Raw genomic sequence first — 24,478 nt, 5'->3', positions numbered from 1 at the left:
TGGGGATAGAACCCAGGGGCACTATACCTCTGAGCTACACCCCCACCCATATTATTTATTTATTTATTTATTTATTTATTTATTTATTTATTTATTTTTGTGGGTCTGGGGATGGAACCCAGGGGCATTTAACCTCCGAGATACACCACCTGCCCTGTTTTTTATTCTTTATTTTGAAACCAGGTCTCACTGAGTAGCAGAGGGCCTCACTAAGTAGCTGAGACTGTCCATGAACCACGATCCTCCAGTCTCAGCCTCCCAAATGTTGGGATTACAAGGGTGTGTGCCACTACGCCCAGTTCTATTTTTTATTTTTTTGTGTGTGGTACTCGGGGTGGAACCCAGGGACTTTTCTACCTCTGAGCTATACTCCCAGACCTATTTTATACTTTATTTGGAAACAGGAAACAGGGTCTCACTAAGTTGCTGAGGGCCTCACTAAGTAACCGAGGCTGGTTTTGAACCTGTGCGATCCTCCTGTCTCAGCCTCCTAAGCGCTGGGATTACAAGCATGCACCACCACGCCCGGCACCACCACGCCTGGCTAATCTTTTTATTTTTGAAGCAGGGTCTCACTAAGTTGGAAGGGCCTTGTTAAGTAGCTGAGGCTCTCTGAGAAGCTAGCCTCCAGTCTCCGCCTCCTGAATGCTGGGATTACAAACAAGCAACACCACACCCGGCCAGTTATATAATTTTAAAATAAGACCTTTAGCCGGACAAAGTGGCACATGCTTGTAATCCCAGGGCATGAGAGACTGAGACAGAAGGACTGCAAATTGAGGACAGCCTCAGCAAGTATTAAGAATCTCATCAACCTAGTGAGACACTGTTTCAAAATAAGAATAAACAGGGCATGGTGGTGCACACTTGTAATCCCAGCATTTGGGAAGCTGAGACAGGAGGATGGAGTTCATGGCCAGCCTCAGCCACTACTTAGTGAGGCCCTTTGCAACTCAGTGAGATTCTGTTTCAAAATTAGGAATAAAAAAATAGGGCTGGGAGCCAGGCATGGTGGCACATGCTTTTCATCCCAGCATTTGGGAAGCTGAGACAGGATTGTGGTTTGTAGACAGCCTCAGCTACTTAGTGAGGCCCTTTGTAATTCAGTGAGACCCTGTTTCAAAATAAAATATAAAAAATAGGACTGGGGGTGTAGCTTGGAGGTAGAATGCCCCTGGGTTCCATCCCCAGTACCACACACAAAAAAAAAGAATAAAATAAGGTTGGGGGTATAGTTTGCAGGTAAAATGTCCCTAAGTTCAATTTGCCCCAGTACCAAATAAATAAATAAGTTAATTAATTAATTAATTAAGAGATATGAAGGCAGTGTGGTGGCACACACTTGTAATCCCAGTAGTTGGAAAATTTAGACAGGAGGATTGCAGGTTCGAGGACAGCCTCAGCAACTTCCTGAGACTCTCAGCAATTTGGTGAGACTCTCTGCAGGTATAGCTCAGAAGTAGAATGCCAGCCAGGCGTGGTGGCACATGCTTGTAATTCCAGCACTAGGGAGGCTGAGGCAGGAGGACAGCCTCACCTACTTAGTGAGGCCCTTTACATCTTAGACTCTGTTTCAAAATGAAGAATAAAAAATCGGGCTGGGGATGTAGCTCAGAGTTAGAATGCCCCTGGTTTCTATCTCCAGTACCGCCAAAAAAGAAAAAAAGAAAAAAGAAAAGAAAGAAAAAGAAACACACACACACACACACACACACACACACACACACATTAGAACTCAGTCTGGCATGATGGTGCACACCTATAATCTCAGTACTTGGTGTGCTGGTATTGGGAAACATCTTTGGTACTAATTTCCAATGCTTTGGCATTAATTTTAAAATACAGAAAGTAGTCAGAGCTCGGGTGTTTCACAGGAATTCGGGCAGAGAAGGATGTTGTGCCACTTTAACACTTGGTGTGATTCTTTTTTTTTTTTTTTTTGCGGGTTTGGGGATGGAACCCAGAGGCATTTGACCTCCGAGCTACTCTCCCTGCCCAATTTTTTATTCTTTATTTTGAAACCGGGTCTCACTGAGTTGCAGAGGGCCTAAGTCGCTGAGGCTGTCCGTGATACGTGATCCTCCTAGTCTCAGCCCCCCGAATGCTGGGATTACAAGCGTGCGCCACCACGCTTGGCCCACTGTAACACTTGGGAAGCTGAGTCAGGAGGATCACAGGTTTGAGGCCAGCCTCAATAACTTAAAAATAACTTAGCAAGGGCCGAGATGTAGCTCAGTGGCAAAGTGCCTGCTTTGCAGGTGCAGCACTCTGGGTTATATCCTGGTTCCAAAAAGACAAAAAAAAAAAAAAAAGAATCTCTTTTAAAAAAATAACTTGCCGGGCGTGGTGGCGCACGCTTGTAATCCCCGCGCTTGGGAGGCTGAGACAGGAGGATCGCGCAGGTTCGAAGCCAGCCGCGCGCACTGGCTTAGGAGACCCTGTTTCCAAATAAAAAAAATATAAAAATAGGTCTGGGAGTGTAGCCCAGAAGTAGAAGGGCTTCCAGGAACCCCAGTACCACCAAAAAAAAAAACTTAAGGCCGGGCGTCGTGGCACACGTTTGTAATCCCCGTGCTTGGGAGGCAGAGACAGGAGAATCGCACAGGTTGGAAAGCAGCCGCGCTGGCTTAAGAGACCCTGTTTCCAAAAATAAAAATGTATAAAATAGCTCTGGGAGTGTAGCCTGGAGGTAGAAGGGTTTCCAGAAACCCCAGTACCACCAAAAAAGAAAAACAAAACAAACAAACAAACAAACAAAAATTGAGCAGCTGAGTGTGGTGGTACATGCTTGTAATCCCAGCATTCAGGAGACTGAGACAGGAGAACAGCAGTTTGCAGACAGCCTCAGCTATTTAGTGATGCTCTCTGCAACTCAGTGAGACCGTGTTTCAAAATAAAGAATGAGCCGGGCGTGGTGACGCACGCTTGTAATCCCCGCGTTTGGGAGGCTGAGACAGGAGGATCACACAGGTTCGAAGCTAGCCTCAGCTACTTAGTGAGGCTCTCAGCAACTTAGTAAGACCCTGTTTCTAATAAAATAGAAAATAGAAAATAGGTCTGGGAGTATAGCCCAGAGGTAGAAAACCTCTGGGTTCCACCCCCAGTGCAACCAAAACCAAAACAAAAAAACTATTTTAAAAAGTACAGAATGAAAAATAGGGTTGGGGGTGTAGCTTGGAGGTAGAATGACCCTGGGTTCCATCCCCAGTATCACATACACAAAAATAATAATTTAGCAAGAGCTGGTGTCATGGTGCACGCTTGTAATCCCAGTACTTGGGAGACTGAGGTTTTTTTTTTTTGTTGTTGTTTTTTTGGTGGTACTGGGGTGGAACCCAGAGGCCTCCTACCTCCGGGCTATACTCCCAGACCTATTTTCTATTTTATTTGGAAACAGGGTCTCACTAAGTTGCTGAGAGCCTCACTAAGTAGCTGAGGCTGGCTTCGAACCCATGTGATCCTCCTGTCTCAGCCTCCCAAGAGCGGGGATTACAAGCGTGCGCCACCACGCCCGGCCTGAGACTGAGGTTTAAGGCCAGCCTCAGCTACATAATGAGGCCCTCCACAACTTAGTGAGACTTGGTTTCAAAATTAAAGAATCAAAAATAGGGCTAGGGGTGTATCCTGAAGGCAGAATGCCCCTAGAATTAATCCCCAGTTCCACACACACAAAGAATTGTAATAATAATTCCTATAGCTGGGCATGGTGGCGCACACTTGTAATCCCAGCATTTAGGATGCATGGGAGGATCATGGTTCACGGACAACCTCAGCTACTTAGTGAGGCCCTTTGCAATTCAGTGAGACCCTGTTTCAAAATAAAGAATAAAAATAGGGCTAGGGGTATAGCTTGGGGGGTAGAATGCCCCTGGGTTCTATTCCCAGTACTGCAAAAGAAAAAAAAGAACAGTTATAATAATAATAACTCTTGCTGGGCGTGGTGGCGCACGCTTGTAATCCCAGCATTGGGAGGATGAGACAGGAGGATCATGGTTCGCGGACAGCCTCAGCTACTTAGTGAGGCCCTCTGCAACTTAGTGAGACTCTATTTCAAAGTAAAGAATAAAAAATAGGGCAGGGGGTATAGCTCGGAAGTAGAATGTCCCTGGGTTCCATCCCCAGACCCGCAAAAAAAAAAAATAATAATAATAATAACTCTAAGCTGGGCGTGGTGGCACAAGCTTGTAATCCCAGTACCTGAGAGGCTGAGACAAGAGGATCACAAGTATAAAGATGGCCTCAGCAGTGAATTCTCATTAACCTAGTGAGACCCTTTTTCAAAATAAAAATAAAATGGGGCTGGGAGTATAGTTTGGAGGTAGAATGACCCTGGGCTCAATCCCCAGTACCACCAACGCCGAACCAACCAACCAACAGCTGAGGAATGTAACCCATGGTCTGAATGTGTGCGCTCCTGCAAGTCCGCAGCTGTCCCTGTTGGGTAACTGAGTGAGCTTGCCAGTGACACCGGGACACTATGACACTGAAGCCCGGCTCTGAGCAGCATCCGCTTCCTCAGTTCTTGGTCAGACAGGTTATTTTGGGAGCTACTTTTCATGGTCACTTGCCCTTCATTTAAAGAAAAAGATGCCTCAGCAAGGTGGCTGATGATATAGTGTTAGTTGCTATTTAAGGATGTGGCTAAAACCAGACAGGATGTCAGGTCTGGCATCCTTTTATAAAAAATTTATTTATTTATTATTTGTGTGTGTGTGTGTGTGTGTGTGTGTGTGTGTGTGTGTGGTGGCACTGGGGTTCCTGGAAACCGTTCTACCTCGGGGCTACACTCCCAGACCTATTTTTATTATTTTTTATTTGGAAACAGTGTCTCTTAAGCCAGCCCGGCTGCCTTTGAACCTGTGTATCCTCCTGTCTCCACCTCCCAAGTGTGGGGATTACAAGCGTGCGCCACCACACCCGGTGAAATTTATTTATTTTTTGGGGGGGATGTGGGGTAGGAGCCTCCCCCTGATTTGACGGTGTCATGCATGTATTGGTACTTTGCTTTTTACCCTTGGATAGCACAATGGCAGCAGATAGACTTGGGATATACCAGCTTCCTAGAGGGCTGCTGTGGAGAAGGAAGACAGGACTTCTTGTGGAATCACAGTGTAGGACCCCAGATATTCTACTTCCAAAACTGGTCTGAGACTAAAATTTCAAATATCTTTCCCAGAACATTCATTGGTCTTTAATTAATTAATTAATTAATTTAGTGTATGGTATTAGGATTAAACCCAGGAGCATTTTACCTCTGATCTACACTCCAACCCTATTTTATTTTCATTTTTAAATTATTATTATTATTAGGTCGGGCGTGGTGGCGCACGCTTGTAATCCCCGCGCTTGGGAGGCAGAGACAGGAGGATCGCGCAGGTTCAAAGCCAGCCGTGCGCGCTGGCTTAGGAGACCCTGTTTCCAAATAAAAATGTAAAAATAGGTCTGGGAGTGTAGCCCGGAGGTAGAAGGGCTTCCAGGAACCCCAATACCACCAAAATAAATAAATAAATAAATTATTATTATTATTATTATTATTATTATTATTAGCGGTGGTGGTACTGGAGATGAAACCCAGGGTGTCTTTCTTTCTTTCTTTCTTTCTTTCTTTCTTTTTTTTTTTTTTTTTGGTGGTACTGGGGGTGGAACCCAGAGGCTTTCTACTTCCGGGCTATACTCCAGACCTTTTTTTTTCTATTTTATTTGGAAACAGGGTCTCACTAAGTTGCTGAGAGCCTCACTAAGTAGCTGAAGCTGGCTTTGAACCTGTATGATCCTCCTGTCTCAGCCTCCCAAGTGATGGATTACAAGGGTGAACAATCACGCCCGGCTTTTATTTTTTATTTATTTATTTATTTTTGGTGGTACTGGGGGTGGAACTCAGAGGCTTTCTACCTCTGGGCTATACTCCCAGACCTTTTTTTATATTTTATTTGGAAACAGGGTCTCACTAAGTTGCTGAAAGCCTCACTAAGTAGCTGAGGCTGGCTTCGAACCCGTGCAATCCTCCTGTCTCAGCTTCCCAGCACAGGGATTACAAGCGTGCGCCACCATGCCCAGCTTTATTTTTATTTTGAAACAGGGTCTTGCCAGATTGTTGAAAGTTTTCTTTATTTTCTGAGGCTGTCCTTGAATCTGTTATCCTCCTGTCTCAGTCTTCCAAGAACTTGGATTACCACCATTGCCTGGGTTTTTAAAATTTGTTTATTTATTTTTGCGGAATTGGGGATGAAACTCAGGGACATTCTACCTCTGAGCTATGCCCCCAGCCCTATTTTTTATTCTTTATTTTGAAACAGGGTTTCACTGAGTTGCAAAGGGCATCACTAAGTAGCTGAGGCTGCCCCGGGAACTGTGATCCTCCTTTCTCAGCTCCAAATGCTGGGATATAAGCACAAGCATGAGCCACCACGCCCGACCACTATTTACTTTTTAAAGCATTACATTGGTTTTGCTTGGCATAATGGCACACACCTCTAATCTCAGTACTTGGTAGGCTGAGACAGGAGGATCTCAGGTTAAAGACTGCATGTGCTAATTTAGGGAGACCCTTAGCAACTTAGTGATATTGTTTAAAAAATAAAAATATTGTTATCCATTAATTTATACAGCACTCAAAGTATCTATGATTGTGTGTGTGTGTGTGTGTGTGTGTGTGTGTGTGTGTGTGTGTGTCTGGAGATGGAACCCAGGGGCATCTGACCTCCGAACTACACTCCCTACCCTATTTTTTATTTTGAAACATGGTCTCACTAAATTGTGGAGGGCCTCACTAAGTAGCTGAGGCTGTCCCTGAACTACAATCCTCCAGTCTCAGCCTCCTGAATGCAATCTATGACTTTTTAAAACTAAGATCTGTTAAAAGGAAATCTGTTTAAACAGATGACTGTATACAATACCATGTGGTGAAAATGAATTCAGATTTATTAAATGACAAACTTGTTAAATCTTTTCAGTGTCTTATTTATCAGCACAATATGCACAGAACTGTTTATGGCATATTGAATCGATTGTGTGTGTGTGTGTGTGTGTGTGTGTTGTGTGTGTTATCGGGCATGGAAGCCAGGGGCAGTGTACACCCCCAGCCCTATTTTAATTAATTAATTTATTTATTTTGCGGGTCTGGGGATGGAACCCCAGGGCCATTCGACCTCTGAGCTACACCCCCTGCCTTATTTTTTATTCTTTATTTGGAAACAGGGTCTCACTAAGTTTTGGAGGGCCTAAGTAGCTTGAGGCTGTCCGGGAACCGCGATCCTCCGGTCTCAGCCTTCTGAATGGTGGGATTACAAGCGTGCGCCACCACGCCCGGCTAGTATTTTTATTTTATTTTACTTTATTTTTTTTGGTGGTACTGGGGTTCCTGGAAGCCCTTCTATATCTGGGCTACACTCCCAGACCCTTTTTTTTTTTTTTTTTTTTTTTTTTTAGTTTTGGAAACAGGGTCTCTTAAGCCAGCTCGTCTGGCTTCAAACCTGCGTGGTCCTCCTGTCTCCGCTTCCCAAGCGCAGGGATTACAAGCATGCGCCACAACGCCCGGCCAGTATTTTTATTTTTGAAACAGGGTCTCACTGAGTTGCAGAGGGCCTAAGTAACTGAGGATGTCCGCGAACCATAATCCTCCGGTCTCTGCCTCCTGAATGCTAGAAGTGAGCGGCACCACGCCCGGCTTTTTTCTTTATTTTTTGAAACAGGGTCTCACTGAGTTGCAAAGGGCCTCACCAAGTAGCCGAGGCTGTCTGTGAACCGCCATCCTCAACCTCCCAAATGCATGCGCCACCACGCCCAGCTTAGATCCAGTACTGTTGAGGCTGAGACAGGGCAACGGCCATTTCGAAGCTAGCTTCAGTAACATTGCGAGACTCTCAGCCTAGCAAGAGATAGTGTCCAGATAAACTCATAAAAAGGGCTGAGGGTAAGATGGGTGTGGAGGTGCACACCTGTAATCCCAGTACAAGGCAGGCTCGAGACCGGAGGATCGCAGCTGTGAGCTTGCCTCAGCAATTTAGCGAGGCTCTGAGCAACTTAGTGAGTCCCTTTTTCCATGGATATCCTATGTCCTTGGGTTCAATCTGCAGTACCACACGCACAAAATAAATGACTTCATATGTTAAGAAAATGGGCAGCCTGCCAATGGCTTGTGGCTGTTTTATTAAATACTTGAGGGGCTCAGGTAGGAGGGTCTCAAGTTCCAGTCCAGCCCGAAAGGGCTTGGTCGGTGTCGTGGTATCCCCTGTGCCGGGGAGGGGGCACTGACCGGACACTCCTGCTCAAGGCATTCTGCAGAGCTCTGCAGAAGCGGTATCTTCGCACCAGTGCGTCTCGACGCTACCGTTTTTACTCTGTCCACAACTCAGTCTAATAAAAAAAAAAAAAAGACCGAACTTCAAAGTTTAAAGTACCCACAAAGTAAAAACTAAAAACTTAGCCAGCAACCTAAGATGCACAGGCGCCCGCCGCGAGGCGGAAGCAGAGACCGAGCGTGGCGGAAGCGGTGCCGGGGTGGGGTCAGGGGACCGGAAGCGCGGCTGGGCGGGGCGGAGATTTGGCGCCAAATTCCGAGGGCTCAGTTCCCGGCCGGAGCTCGAAGTCTCGCGAGAAGTGCGACGTGCGGGCTCCTTGAGCGTCGCGCTAGGGCGGCTGCGGTCTGCGGGAGGTGAGAGCGTGCGAGCGGCGGGTGGGACAGTGGGGCGGCCGGGCTGGGGGGCCGGGCGCCCTCGCCGCTCGCCGCTCGCGTGGTTTCCAGCCGCCTGTGGTCAAGCCCAGCCCTTACCTGGCGGGAACGTGTTTCTGGTGCATCTTTCTGGCGCCAGCTGCTGTGTAGGGTCCGCCCGTACGGGGCGTCCCGAGTGCAGCGGGTGAATGCGGTTGGAGAGGGTGGACGGCGCAGGCCGGAGAAGAGGGCCGGCAGGTTTGCTGTGCTCGGGGGCACCCAGGGGGACGTGGAGTCAGCCTGGGAGGATTTCCTTGGCGAAGAAAGTTGGACATTGGGAACAGGAGGGTCTGAGGACGAATTGTGGTTTGGATATTAAAGTTTTGTGGGTCTTTTTTTCGGTACTGGGGATGGAACCCAGGGGTATTCTACCTCGAGCTACACACCCAGCCCTATTTTTTATTTTTATTTATTTATTTTTTGGTGTGTGGTACTGGAGATGGAACCCAGGGATTTTCTACCTCCGGGCTACACTCTCAAACCTATTTTATATTTATTTATTTATTTATTTATATTTTTGCGAAACTGGGGGTTTAACCCAGGGGCATTCTACCTGGGCTACATCCCCTGCCCCATTTTTTATTCTTTATTTTGAAACAGGGTCTCTCTGAGTTGCCAAGGGCCTAAGTAGCTGAGGCTGTCCGCGAACCGCAAGCCTTCTGTCTCAGCCTCCCAAATGCTGGGATTACAAATTTGTTCACCACGCCCTATTTTATTATTATTATTTTTTTCTTGCGGGACTGGGGCTGGAACCTAGAGGCATTTAACCCCCGATCTACACCCCCCTGTCCAATTTTTTATTCTTTATTTTGAAACAGTCTCACTGAGTTGTGAAGGGCTCACTAAGTAGCTGAGGCTGTCTGCGAACCGCGGTCCTCTGGTCTCAGCCTCCCGAATGCTGGGATTAAAAGTGTAAGCCATCACGCCCGGCTGGCTTTATTCTTTATTTTGAAACAGGGTCTCACTAAGTAGTTGAGTCTGGCTTGGAGCCTGTACCATCTTCCTGTCTCAGCCTCTCGAATTCTGGGATTACAAGCGTGTGCCACCACCCCCAGCTTTATTCTTTATTTTGAAACGGTATCACCTGGTTGTGGAGGGCCTAGCTAAATAGTTGAGGCTGGCTGTGAACCTACCATCCTCCTGTCTTAGCCTCCCAAGTACTGGGATTACAAGTGTGTACCACCATGCCAGGCTCTGTCTTACTTTTCTAAATACTTTTTTTTTTTAAGAGTCTGGATTTCTATGTTGGCCAGCCTGATCCCAATTCTTTGGGTTTAGTTCTTCCTGCCTTAGCCTCCCAAGGCTGGGACTGCTTGGATTACAGGTGCAGGCTATTGTGCCTGGCTTGGAAATTTTTTTGTAACTTTCTTCACTTAACATATATGAAGCACCTATTGTGTGTCATCATTAAGAACACCAGTGGTGGAGCTCTGAGACCTGCCTGGTCTTTCCCTTTTTAGAATTAGTCTGGTATGACCCAGGCATGGTGGTGCACGCTTGTAATCCCAGCATTTGGGAGGCTGAGACTGGAGGATCATGGTTTGCGGACAGCCTCAGCTCCTTAGGCCCTCTGCAACTTAGACCCTGTTTCAAAATAAGGAATAAAAAATAGGGCAGTGGGTGTAGCTCGGAGGTCGAATGCTCTTGGGTTCCATCCCCAGAAACCCCCCCACCCCAATCAGTCTAGTTTGGGGAACAAATGAACAAACGTTAGATAAGCACACAAATAAAACTTTTTTCGCCGGGCGTGGTGGCGCACACTTTTAATCCCCGTGTTTGGGAGGCTGAGACAGGAGGATTGCACAGGTTTGCAGCCAGCCTCAGCTACTTAGTGAGGCTCTTAGCAACTTAGTGAGACCCTATTTCTTTTTTTCTTTTTTTTTTTTTTTTTTGCGGGTCTGGGGGTGGAACCCAGGGGCATTCGACCTCCGAGCTACACCCCCTGCCCTATTTTTTAATCTTTATTTTGAAACCGGGTCTCACTGAGTTGCAGAGAGCCTCACTAAGTAGCTGAGGTTGTCTGCAAACCGCGATCCTCTGGTCTCAGCCTCCCGAATGTTGGGATTACAAGTGTGCACCACCATGCCCGGCTGAGACCCTATTTCTAAAAAATATATAAAATAGGTCTGGGAGTATAGCCCGGAGGTAGAAAGCCCCTGGGTTCCACCCCCAGTACCACCAAAATAAATATAAACAAGTAAAACTATTTTCTTTTTTTGGTACACTGTTTTAGATGTCAAGGAAAACATTTTTTAGAAAAAGGAATGGACAACCTGGGCGTGATCACACATGCTTGTATACCCAGTACTTGGGAGGCTAAGACAGGAGGATCACAGGTTCATGGTCAGCTTTAGCTACTTAGTGAGGTCCTCTGCAATTTCGTGAGACCTTGTTTAAAAATAAAAAAATAGAGCTAGGAGAGTAGTTCAGAGGTAGAATGCTCCTGGGATTGATCCCCAGTAATGGAGAAAAAAAAAAAAGGAATGATATTGCTGAGAGGTGAGATAAGGTGGTACTGAAAACCATTCTTTCCAGTTACCAGCCTGAAGATACTTTTCTATTTTTCAATGGAAATACTACCTGGAGCCAGGTGCTGTGGTGTACACTTGTAATCCCAGTACAGTACTTAGTAGGCTGAGACAGGGAGATCGTAGGTTTGAAGCCAGCCTCAGCAACTTAGTGAAACCCTGTTTCAAAATAAAAAGGACTGCATAGGAGATGCCCCTAGATTCGGTCCCCAGACCAAGAAAAAGGTAAGCTTATCTAGAAAACTAGTGCTACTCTAAGCAGACATGGTTGTTCGTGCCTGAATCCTAGTATTTGGGAGGCTATGATAGGATTTCAGGCTCAAGAACAGCCTCAGTATCCTAGTGAGACCATGTTTTTAAATAAAAAAGGTTGAGGATATACTTCTGAGGTAGAATGCTGCTGGGTTTAATCACCAGTACCACCCCACCACCCCCCCCACACACACAAAAAAACGCTACTCCAGGGTTGAGGAGTAGTTAGGTGGTAGAGAACTTGCCTGACATGTACAAAGCCCTGGTGTTGATCAGTAACACTCATAAAGCTGTTCTGGTTGTAGGGAGAATTATCTGTATCCAGCCTTTTTATTGGGGGGGGGGCAGGTCTGTCTGGGGATGGAACCCAGGGGCATTCGATCTCTGAGCTATACCCCCTGTCCTATTTTTTATACCCCCCCCCCCTTTTTTAAGCCAGGTTTCACTGAGTTGCAGAGGGCCTCACTAAGTCTGTCCACGAACCGTGATCCTCCGGGTCTCAGCCTCCTGAATGCTGGGATTACAAGCGTGTGCCACCACACCTGGCTTGTACCCAGTCTTTTTGTGTATATGTTTGTTTGTTTGTTTTTGTTTTTGTTTTTTGCGGCACTGGGGATTGAGCCCAGGGGCATTCTACTTCTAAGCTACACCCCCAGCACTATTTTTTATTCTTTTAAAACAGGGTCTCACTAAGTTACAGAGGGATTCACTAGTTAGCTGAGGCTGGTGGCGAATGTGTGATCTTCCTGTTTTAGTCTCCCAGTAGGATTATAAGCATGTACCACCACGCCTGACTCTTCCCAGCGTATTTGATAACTTTTTGTATCACAGTTTAGAATCTTATGAAAATAAAATTAATCCCCTTATGGTATAGAAAACTTAGTAGAGATAAAATAATTGGTTAAAAATAATTGGTTAAAAATCATAGTTATTTAATGGTAGTATCCACCTTAGAACCTAGTTCTAATTTCTTTTTGTGTGTGGGGGGGGGTACTGGGGGTAGTACCCAGGGTCATTCTACCTCTAAGCTATACCCCCAGCCCTATTTTTTATTCTTTATTTTGAATCAGGGTCTCACTGAGTTGGAGAGGCCCTCACTAAGTAGCTGAGGCTGTCTGCACACCCTCCTGTCTCAGCCTCCCAAATGCTGGAATTATAAGGGTGCACCACTACACCCGGCCCTAGTTCTGATTTCTAGCCTAGTCATTGTTAGAATTGTTATTGTTATTATTATTATTTTGTGGTAGTGGAAATTGAACCTAGGGACATCCTACCTCTGAGCTATACCCCCAGCCCTATTTTATCTTTTTTATTTTGAAATAGGGTCTAACTAAATTTGGAGGGAGTTGCTGAGGCTGGCCTTGAACTTAAGATCTTCCTGTCTCAGCCTCCCAAGCACTGGGTTACAGATGTGTGCCCATTTCACCTGTTTAGTTGAAACATGTGAATCTTGCTGCTGATAAAACTTGACTGTATAAAAAGGTGCTGAGTGTGGTAGCACACGCCTGAAATTTCAGCATTTCGAAGGCTGAGACTGGAGGATCGCTGTTCGTGGACAGCCTCAGCTACTTAGGCCCTTCAGTGAGACCCTGTTCAAAAAAATAAAAGGACTGAAAGATAGAGCTGGGGATGTAGCTTAGAGGTAGAATGCCCCTGGGTTCCATTCCTAGTAACACACACACACTGTTTTGGATGATTGAAAATAAAATACTTTTTTCACCCAGAGGAAAAGATGCTAGAACCACAAGAGGATGGTTTGCTTGATATACCAGAGTATGAGCATGGAGAAGATGAGACTTTTCCTCCTTTCCCACCTCCAGCTTCCCCAGAGAGAGATGGCGAAGGAGCTGAACCTGATGAAGGTCGGTATCAAGAGTGTCGCAAAAGTATCCATGTTCAGTTATTCACATGGAAGTGTACATCTGCAAATAAGGCTCAAGTTTCTTAATACTAAATCTTGTTGTATTTCTCTAGAATCAAGGAGCAGAGTGCCTGTTCCTGTACCTCCAAAGAGAACGGTTAAAAGGAATATTCCCAAGCTAGATGCTCAGAGGTACGTTTTTCTATATATATTTATACTTTGTTTTTACAGCCACTGTTGTTGTTCTAATGTTAGAAGCTTATGGTTGGGATGATTTGGAGATCAGAAGGGTGTGTGTGTGTGTTACTGGTGATGAACTCCTCTGAGCTACATCCCCATTCCTTTTGTAGTTTGAAACAGGGTCTCACAAGTTACAGATGGCTGATCTCCAACTTGTGATTCTCTTGTCTCAACCTCCCAAGTATCGAAATTAGAGGCATGCGCTACTATTACTATAACAAATAGATATATCTTTTTTTGTGGTACTGGGAATAGAACCCCGGAGCTGTCTACCTCAGAGCTACACCCCCAGCCCTATTTTTTATTCATATTTTGAAATGGGATCTCACTGAGTTGCAAAAGGCCTCACTAAGTAGCTGAGGCTGGCTGAGAGCCGCGATCCTCCTGTCTCAGCCTCCCAAATGCTGGGATTACAAGTGTGCGCCACCACGCCCGGCTATAAGTAGATTTCTATAAGCTTTTTCTGTTCAGGAGAGCATATTTTTTCATCTATGGTCTTGGTGTGGACATGACTTTAGGACACTTGAAGTTCAAAATGTATTTCTATTCACAGATTAATTTCAGAGAGAGGGCTTCCAGCTTTAAGACATGTGTTTGAAAAGACAAAATTCAAAGGGAAAGGTCATGAGGTAAGAAATGCCTAATTTTTATTTTGGATTTCTTCTTTTTTTTTTTTTTTTTTTTGCGGAGCTCTGGATTGAACTCAGGAGCATTCTATCTCTGAGCTACGCTCTCAGCCCTGTTTTTTATTCTTTATTTTCAAATAGGGTCTCATTACGTTGTGGAGGACCTCACTAAATTGCTAAGGCTGGCTGTGAACTGGTGATCCTCCTGTCTCATCCTTCTAATTACTGGGATTACAAGCGTGCGCCACCACGCCTGGCACAAATCCTATTATATTTGAATCATCTAGAACTGGAGATAGAAGTTGTAGTTTAAAGTGCTTAACTGTGTTCCTCTTTAAATTTTAACCTGCAGCGTAGGTTTTAGCTTCTAATTAAGGAAGCTAAATTTTAAAGTTCAAGTAGCCTGTGTCAGTAATTAAAAGTGTGTCTTGACTTTGCACCTTATAACTTAAATAAAATAATATTTATACATCAGTGAGTACCGCTTCCCATTTAGGTATGGAATGTAGGATAATTTGGAAGGAGAAACCAAGGCAGGCCGCAGCTCAGGCTGTTTTACCACCAGTGGGATGAGGTGATACCAGCCCAGAGAGGGTAATAGTGGAGAGATGTACAGCACATGGGACCTGTAGGTGACTGGCTATGAGCAAGTAGGGAAGGAAGAGAAATAATTCCAAGACTTCAAACCTGGGAGGCTGAAAAATTACACATTTGGACACAAAGAGTATAAGGCAGCCGGACGTGGCGATGCACGCTTGTAATCCCAGCATTGGGAGGCTGAGACAGGAGGATCTCGTTCACAGAAAGCCTCGGCTACTAAGTGATGCCCTTTGCAGCTCAGTGAGGCCCTGTTTCAAAATAAAAAATAAAAAAATAGAGCTGGGGGTGTTGGTTAGAGGTAGAATGCCCCTTGGTTTCGTCTCCAGTACCTCACCAAACACACACACACACACACACACACACACACACACACACACACGTACCTGTGTTCTGTTGCCACAAAATAAACATAAATCAGGGCATTTCATATATTTATTTTTTGTAGTACTAGGGATTGAACTCGGGCATTCCACCTCAAAGCTATACCCCAAGTCCTATTTTTTATTCTTTATTTTGAAATAGGATCTCACCAAGTTTGTAATGGCCTTAATATGTAGCTGCAGCTAGCTGTAAACCTGTGATCCTCCCCAGCAACACACACACACACACACACACACACACACACACACACACACAGTTTTCAGTGCTGGGGGATCTCCTCTAGGGCTTTGCAAACGTTAGGTGAGTGCTCTACCACTAAGCCATACTCCTCTGTTTGTTTGTTTGTTTTTCCTTTTTTGTGATATTAGGGATTGAAACCAGGGGTAATTTACCTCCTAGCTATACTCCCAGCCCTTTTTTGTGTGTATTTGTTTTGAAACAAGGTCTTGTTAGGTTGCTGAGAGTCTCACTAATTGATGAGGCTAACTTTGAACCTGTAATCCTCCTGGCTCAGCCTCCCAAGTACTGGGATTACAGGTGTGAGCCATCATGCCCCACTCATTTTTTCCTTTCTTTCTTTTCTCTCTCTCTCTTTCTTTCTTTCTCTTTTTTTTTTTTTTTTTTTTTTTTTGTGGTACTGGGGGTGGAACCCAGAGGCTTTCTACCTCCGGGCTATACTCCCAGACCTATTTTATATTTTATTTGGAATCAGGGTATCACTAAGTTGCTGAGAGCCTCACTTAAATAGCTGAGGCTGGCTTTGAACCTGTGCAATCCTCCTGTCTCAGCCTCCCAAGCACTGGGATTAAAAGCGTGTGCCACCACGACTGGCTGCCCCACTCATTTTAACAATTCTTTTTTCTTTTTTTCGTGTGTGTGATATTGGGATTGAACCTAGGGACATTCTACCTCTGAGCTACACATTTATCCCTATAATATTTCTTTTCCTTTTTTATTTTTCAGTCTGGGGATTGAACCCCTGGGCATTCTACTTCCAAACTACACCTCTAGCCCCATTTAATTTAATTTTTAGAAACAGGGTCTCAAGCCAGGTGTGGTGGCACACGCTTGTAATCCCAGTATTCGGGAGGATGAGACAGGAGGATCACAGTTCACAGACAGCCTCAGCTACTTAGTGAGGCCCTCCGCAATTTAGTGAAACCCTGTTTCAAAATAAAGAATAAAAAATAGGGCAGGGCGTGTAGCTTGAAGGTTGAATGCCCCTGGGTTCCATCTCCAGACCCGCAAAAAAAAAAAAAAAAAAGAAAGAAAGAAAGAAAGAAAGAAAGAAAGAAAGAAAGAAAGAAAGATCACACTAAATTGTCGTGAACCTTGCTAAATTGCAAAGACTAGCTTCAAACTTGTGTCAGCCTTTCAAGTTCTGGGATTATAGCCGTGTGCCAATATGCCTTGTTTTTATTCATTTTGAAGCAGGGTCTCACTAAGTTGAGGACCTCATTAAGTTGCTAAGGCTGGCAGCCAACCTGTCTTCCTCTATCTGGGTTTACAAATGTGTGTGCTACTATGCTTGGCTCATTTTTATTTTTTTGTGGTACTGGTATTTATTCTTTCTTTTTTGTGTGTGATACTAAGGGTGGAACCCAGGGGCTTTTCTATCTCTGGGCTATACTCCCATATCTTTTTTTTAAATATGTACTTTATTTGGAAACAGGGTCTCACTAAGTTGCTGAGAGCCTAAGTAGCTGAGGCTGGCTTTGAACGTGTGCAATCCTCCTGTCTCAGCCTCCCAAGCGGTGGGATTATAAGCATGCACCACCATGCCCGGCTCTTATTCTTTATTTTGAAACAGGGTCTCACTGAGTTGCAAAGGGCCTCACTTAAGTAGCTGAGGCTGTCCTCGAACTGTGATCTTCCTGTCTTGGTCTCCCAAATGCTGGGATTATAAGCGTGCACCACCACACCTGCTTGCTTGGCTCATTTTAACAATTCTTTTTTCGCTTGTGTGTGATACTAGGTATGGAACCCAGGGGCATTCTACCTCTGAGCTACAGCCCCGGCCCTATTTTATTTTTATATTGAAACATGGTCTTGCTAGATTGAGGAGAGTCTCAGTACTTGCTGAGGCTGGCCTCAAACTTGCAGTCCTCCTCAGCCTCCCCAATACTAGTATTACAGGCATGCATTGCCACACCTGGCTCATTATAAACATTTTTTTTGGGGGGTGGGTGGGACCTAGGGGCATTCTACCTCCATGATACACCCTCCAACCCTATTTTTAAAACTTACTTACTTTGAAACAGGGTCTCACTGAGTTGCAAAGGGCCTCACTAAGTAGCTGAGGCTGTCCGTGAACCCAGATCCTCCTGTCTCAGCCTCCCAAATGCTGGGATTACAAACGTGCACCACCACACCTGGCTCATTTGAACAATTTTTAATTGGAATTTGAAATATAGCACGGTATTATGGCTTGACACTGTTTAAACTCTTCTTGCTAGTTTCTACACTTGGGGTTTCTAAATATGTTCTTAGAGTTCTGAATTCTGAATGCTTTCTTCTCTATATATGATTTAGGGACCTGTCACAATGTTCAGTTATTCCTGAACGATTTTTTTTTTTCTCCTGAAAGATTTGTTGACATGTTGTATTAAAAATTTTTTTGAGCCAGTTGTGACAGACAGGAGGATTGCAGTTTTTTTTTTTTTTTTTTTTTTTTTTTTGTGGTGCTTGGGATTGAACCCAGGGCCATTCTACCCCTAGTCCCATTTTTTATTTTTATTTTGAAACAGGGTCTCGCTAAGTTGCAGATGGCCTCACTAAATAGCTGAGGCTGACCACGAACTTGGATCCTCCTGTCTCAGCCTCCCAAGTACTGGGATACAAGTGTGCTATGCCTGGCTTTTCCTGTAACTTTTTCTTTGGTACTGGGGATGGAACCCAGGGGCAATCTGCCTCGGAGCAGCACCCTTGGCCCTATTTTTTATTCTTTATTTTGAAACAGGGTCTCGCTAAGTTGCGGAGGGCCTCACTTAAGTAGTTGAAGCTATCCACGAACTGCAATCCTCTGGTCTTAGCCTCCCAAATGCTGGGATTACAAGCATGTGCCACCACACCTGGCTTATCCGGCCCTATTTTTTAATTCTTTATCTTGAAACAGGGTCTCACTGAGAGTTGCATAGGGCCGCACTAAGTAGTAGCTGAGGCTGTCTGTGAACTGCGATCCTCCTGTCTCTGCCTGTCTCAGCCTCCTGAATGCTGGGATTACAAGCGTGCACCCATGCCCGGCTTTTTCTTGTAATTAAAAAAAAATCTTGACATGACTACAAAAGTTAAAAAGTTTCTCAACCTTATAAATATAACATCAGTGACTTTGATATTGCTTTTCAGTTTTAAAATGTGCTGACAGGGCTAGGTGTGTGAATGAGTCTTCTGTTTAGCATTTTTATTTTTATGTGCCAGGCTGAAGACTTGAAGACACTAATCAGACACATGGAGCACTGGGCGCATAGGCTATTCCCCAAACTGCAGTTTGAGGACTTTATTGACAGAGTTGAATACCTGGGAAATAAAAAGGAAGTTCAGGTAATTGTGATTATCATGAATGTCATTCACAATGCTGAATAGGACAAGGGTAGATTTAGTTAAAAGCTAAATTGCTATTTGGGGGTCTTCGTTTAGAAATCTGTGTTGGTAGAGAGGGAAAATTAGTAGTAGTTGTTTGAGGAACAAATGAAATGAATAATCATTTCCCTCCCTAACAGTGATTGAAGTGTAAAAATATCTTTTGTATTTTCAGACTTGTTTAAAACGAATTCGACTTGATCTCCCTATTTTACATGAAGATTTTGTTAGCAATAATGGCAAGTATATAGGTTTATTTACTATTTAACAATTTTGCTTTTAAAGCTAGTTGCCAGGTCTGCTGTCATATGTTTGTAACTTCAGTAATTGGGAGGCTGAGACAGGAGGATTATAGGTTTGCAGCCAGTCTCGGCTACTTACTGAGGCCTTCAGAAACTTGGTGAGACCCTGTTTCAAAATAAATAATAACTAGAGCTGGGGGTGTAGCTCAGAGATAGAATGCCCCTGGCTTCAATCCTCAGTTCTGCAAAAAAAAAAAAAAAAAAAAAGATAAAGTATTCATAAGCAACATTAGAAAAAGTGGCTTTTGGAATTTAGGCTGAATAATTTGTTGATGAAAGTTTGCATTTCATTTTAAGTACAGATACTGCATTCAGGACTTTACTAAGACCTATGTGACTGTTCTTTGTGTTGATTGCATTTGTTAGTTGTACAGTGCAGTCATAGACAGTCACGCACATTAAAACAGATGGTTCCTGCCGACAGGGTCTGTATAGTTATCAGATTTTCTGTGCGATGGCTCCATACATTTATAGTATTTCCATTTGACTTAACATGCCTCTTTATTTAAAAAAATTATTTTTGTTTAAATCAAGCATGTAAGCCAGGCGTAATGGCACATGCTTGTAATTTCAGTACTTGGGAGGCTGAGACAGGAGGATTGCAGGTTTGTGGACAGCATCAGCTACTTAGTGAGGCCTCTTCAACTTAGTGAGACCCTGTTTCAAACTAAGGAATAAAAAATAGGGCTGGGGGTCTAGCTCAAAGGTAGAATACCTTTGGGTTCAATCCACAGTTCTACCAAAAAAAGAAAAATCATGTAAAATCAAGCATGTATTCACAACAGTTTCATACATCATCAGTTGTTTCTTTAGGTCTGGCCTCTTTCCCCTTTAAAATGCTTTTCAGTTAAAAGCTACATTAGCTCTTTTTATTACTAATCTAACACTATAGGTATACTAACTTTTTCTTCTCTGCTACAGATGAAGGAGCGGAAAATAATGGGCTTGATGTAACTGCTACTGAATTCGATCCCTTTTTGACAAACTCATCTGAAAGTGAGAAGTTTGTTTCTGAGTCCAGCAGAAGCCTAACAGAAGAGCAGCAACAAAGAATTGAGAGAAATAAACAACTGGCCTTGGAGAGAAGGCAGGCAAAGCTACTGAGTAATAGTCAGTCCCTAGGAAATGGTAAGTTTTATGCTGGTTTTTATAAGCTCCCATGAATATATCAAGGACATGATAGAAATGTTAACTTTTCTATCTCCCAAGATAAAATACCTCTTAGAATCGAAGAGTGTGATATTAAGTTTATATTTGAGAGAGAGAGAGAGAGAGAGAGAGAGAGAGAGAGAGAGAAGAGAGAGAGCGCGAGCGTGCGTGCGCGTGTGTGCTCACTATTTGGAATCTTCAAAGAATATATTAGTCTAAGATTGTTTTCTGGATAACTGAGCACCTCTTTTTTTTTTTTTTGGTATTGAGGGTTGTACTTGGGCTTTCTACTTTTGAACTACAACCTTAGTCCTAGTTTATTTTACTTAACTGATTTTTTTATTTTTTATTTTGGTGGCACTGCAGATTGAACCCAGGGGCATTCTACCTCTGAGCTACACTCCAAGACCTATTTTCTTGCTCTTTCTTTTTTTTTTTTTTTTTTTTGATGGTGCTGGGGATTGAACCCATGGGGAATTCTACCTCTGAGCTACACCCCTAGCTCAGTTTTTTATTCTTTATTTTGAAACAGGGTCTCACTAAATTGTGGAAGGCCTCACTAAGTAGCTGAGGCTGGCCACGAACTGTGATCCTCCTGTCTCAGCCTCCCAGTACTGGGATTACAAGTGTGAGTCACCACGCCCGGCTTTGTTTGTTTGTTTCTTTGCAGTACTGGGGGTGGAACTCAGGGAGATCTTTTGGTGGTACTGGGGGTAGAACCCAGAGGCTTCCTACCTCCGGGCTATACTCCCAGAACTATTTTATATTTTATTTGGAAACGGTCTCACTAAGTTGCTGAGAACCTCACTAAGTAGCTGAGGCTAGCTTTAAACCAGTGAGATCCTCCTGTCTCAGCCTCCCAAGCGAGGGGATTACAAGCGTGTGCCACCATGCCTGGCTAACTCAGGGGGATTCTACCTTTGAGATATATACCCAGCCTTATTTTTTTATTTATTTTGAAACAGGGTCTCACTGGGTTGTAAAGATTCTAAGAAGCTGAGGTTGGCCACGAACCATGATCCTCCTGTTTCAGCCTTTGTTTTTATTATTTATTTATTTATTTAATTTTTTAGAACTGGTGATGGAAGCCCAGGGCATTCTACTTCCAAGCTACACCCCCAGCCCTATTCTTTATTTTCAAACGGTCTCACTGAGCTGCAAAGGGCCTAAGTAGTTGAGGCTGGCCGCAAATCCCGATCCTCCTGTCTTGGCCTCCTGAATGCTGGGATTACAAGCATGCATCACCATGCCCGGCTCTGTTTTTATTTTTGAAACAGTATTTTGCTAGGCTTATAAGAGTCTCACTATTTGCTGAGGCTATCTCTAACCTGCAATCCTCCTGTCTCAGCTTCCCAAGTACTGGGATTACAAGTATGTGCCACCATGCAGACTTTTTTTTTCTCTTTTTTTCAGTACTGGGGGTGGAACCCAGGGGCATTCTACCTCCAAGCCACACCCGAGCCCTATTTTTATTCTTTATTTTGAAACAGGGTCTCAGAGAATTGCAAAGGGCCTCACTAAATAGCTGAGGCTGTCTGTGAACTTGGATCCTCCTGTCTCAGCCTCCCAAATGCTAGGATTACAAGCGTGCGCCACCATGCCCGGGTTTATTTTTATTTTTTTAAACAGGGTTTTGCTAGGTTGATGAGAGTCTTACTACTTTGTTGAGCTTGGCTTTCAACCTTCAGTCATCCTGTTTCAGCCTCCCAAGTACTGAGATTACAAGCATGAGTCACCATGCCCGGCTTTAACTACCTCTGAAAAAATTCTAAATCTGCTGGGTGTGGTGGCACATGCTTGTCATTCCAGCATTTGGGAGGCTTGAGACAGTAGGATTGTGGTTCGTGGACAGCCTCAGCTACTACTTAGGCCTTTTGCAACTCAGTGAGACCTTGTTCCAAAATAAAGAAAAAATAGGACCGGGGTCATAGCTCAGAGGTAGAATGACCCTGGGTTTCATCCCCCGTACCTCAAAAAAAAAAAAAAATCTAAATCCTTCAAAAGTCCTTTTTTTCCTGGCTAGGTGTGGTGGTGCATACGCATAATCTCAGAGACTTGGGAAGGTAAGGCAGGAGGATTACAAGTTTGGGGCAGCCTCAGCAACTTCTCAAAATAAAACCAAAAATGAACCACTGCAATGTAGCTCAGTGGTAGAGTGCCCTGGACTGACTCCTCAGCACTGTAGAAAATTTGTGTATATTCACCCCCCCTTTTTTGTCATACTAGGTATTAAACTCGGGGATCTTTTACCTTTGAGCTATACCCCTAACTCTTTTATTTATTTTTATTTTGAAACAGGCTCTTTTTATATCCCCAGTCCTTTTCTAAATTTTTTTTTACTTTGAAACAGGGTTTGGCTAAGTTGCTGAAGTTGTCTGGAACCTGTGACCTTCCTTTCTCAGCCTTACAAGTACTGGGGATTACAGGCATGTACCAGCATGCCTGGCTACAAGTAATTCTGATTTTGAATGAGAAGTTACATTTGGTTATGATTCAAGAGTTTGAGTTTAATATCATTCATCTGAGCAGAATCCCATAGTACAAACCTATGTAACCTATGTTTTTAGGAGGTTAAGGCAGGAGGATTACAAGTTTGAGGCCAGACTTAATGAGACCCTGTCTCAAAATAAAAAGGGCTAGAGATATAGTGCAGCCAGGAAAGGACCCCTAGATTCAGTCCCCAGTACACAAAAGGCAAAGACCCTAGACCTCATGCTTCATGCTCAGAACATACTGTCCCACTGAGCTGTATCCCAGCCCAAGACCCTTTGAAGAGATTTGTACTTAGGAAGTGTGATTGGATCGTGTGTGATTGGATCATTTGATTTCTTTATTTTAGACACATCGGTGAACACACCCAGCGTCCAGACAGTCGAAGAGATTAATTCTGGTGAGGATGGAAGGGAAGGGTCAAATGGATTAAACAAAGACACTCTAGACACTGCACGTAATGACACTTCTGTCAGTACTGTAAGTGAAGAGGAGCTAAAGTTGGAGGAAACACAACTGGACCAGTCCTTTTAAGATATATAAAAGTAAAGTTATGCTTCATCCAGAAACGTTACTGTGATTAGGTAGCTCACCATGAATAGACCCTGTATCTATTCAAATGCTCAATGTCCTGCAAGTTTGATTCACTATACATCTTGTCTCCTTCCTGAGAAAATCCTTAGGTAGTAAACCTTAGAGATTTTTGTTTAAAATCTGGTATTTATCTGATATTTATTTTTAATTGTCATGTATTAACCTTAGTTTATTTATTTTTACTTTTTTGTATTACTAGGGGTGGAACTCAGGGGCAGCTACCTCCAAGCTATACCCCCAGCCCTACTGTATTTTGAAACAGGGTCTCACTAGGTTGATGAGACTCAAAATTTGCTGAGGCTGTCCTCAAACCTACAATCCTCCTGGTCTCAGTCTCCCAAGTACTGGGATTACAAGCATCAAGCATGTGCTACCACACTTGTCTAGTTAAGTCTACTTATTTAGAGTTGGTGTGTTTGGTTTTTTTTTTTTTTTTTTTTTTTTTTTGTGGTACTGGGGTACCTGGAAACCCTTCTACCTCCAGGCTACACTCCTAGACCTATTTTATACTTTTTTTTAAAAATTGGAAACAGGGTCTCTTAAGCCAGCGCAGTTGGCTTCGAACCTGTGCGATCCTCCTGTCTCTGCCTCCCAAGCACGGGGATTATAAGCGTGCGCCCCCACACCCAGCTTTAGTGTTAATTTTTATGTACATGTAACTTCACAAATGATTAATAGTTTAATATGCTATTGCTAGGTTGCATTAAATGTCTTGTCTTCACTAAATTAGGTAATGTTTTAAGATGTAAATGTGTACTAGATATTGATGCCTTTTTAAAAAAATATTTTTTGTGTGGTGCTGGGTATCTAGCCCAGGGCCTTGTACATGATAAGTAAGTACTCTTTCATTGAGGTATACCTACAGCTTCTAAATGTCTATTTTTAAAAATAAATAAAATTATTTTGAAACTGCATTTAGAGGTTTTATGAAGTGTCTCATCATTACTTAGTTCTATAATTTGTACTTCAGGCAAGATGTTTAAGTATTTGCCTATATTTTAAGAGCGTTTATTTTGTGGTACTGAGGATTGAACTCATACCTCTTAGCTACACCCCCCAGGTCTATTTAATTTTATTTTGAAATGGTCTCATGAGGTTGATGAGAGTCACTACTTGCTAAGGCTATGCTCGAACCTGTGATTCTCCTGTCTCATTCCTAGTACTGG

General features: G+C 43.7%; 1 protein-coding gene across 1 annotated transcript; it reads left to right on the top strand.

The window, feature by feature from the left end:
• Nucleotides 1–13,219: 13,219 nt before the first annotated feature.
• TIPIN (TIMELESS interacting protein) lies at nucleotides 13,220–23,252 on the top strand (the record flags this gene model as incomplete). The annotated part of the gene is made up of 7 exons (XM_080692665.1): nucleotides 13,220–13,365; nucleotides 13,478–13,543; nucleotides 14,145–14,220; nucleotides 18,616–18,738; nucleotides 18,953–19,016; nucleotides 20,001–20,207; nucleotides 23,068–23,252. Exons 1-7 carry the CDS (start codon nucleotides 13,223–13,225, stop codon nucleotides 23,250–23,252), a joined length of 864 nt encoding a protein of 287 aa, XP_080548791.1. The 5' UTR covers nucleotides 13,220–13,222.
• Nucleotides 23,253–24,478: the final 1,226 nt, after the last annotated feature.

The sequence above is a fragment of the Muscardinus avellanarius genome, assembly GCF_963383645.1.
Source record: "Muscardinus avellanarius genome assembly, chromosome: 3".
Lineage (NCBI taxonomy): Eukaryota > Metazoa > Chordata > Mammalia > Rodentia > Gliridae > Muscardinus > Muscardinus avellanarius.
The sequence above is the reverse complement of the archived record's forward strand: the minus strand, read 5'-3'. Positions and strand labels throughout refer to the sequence as shown.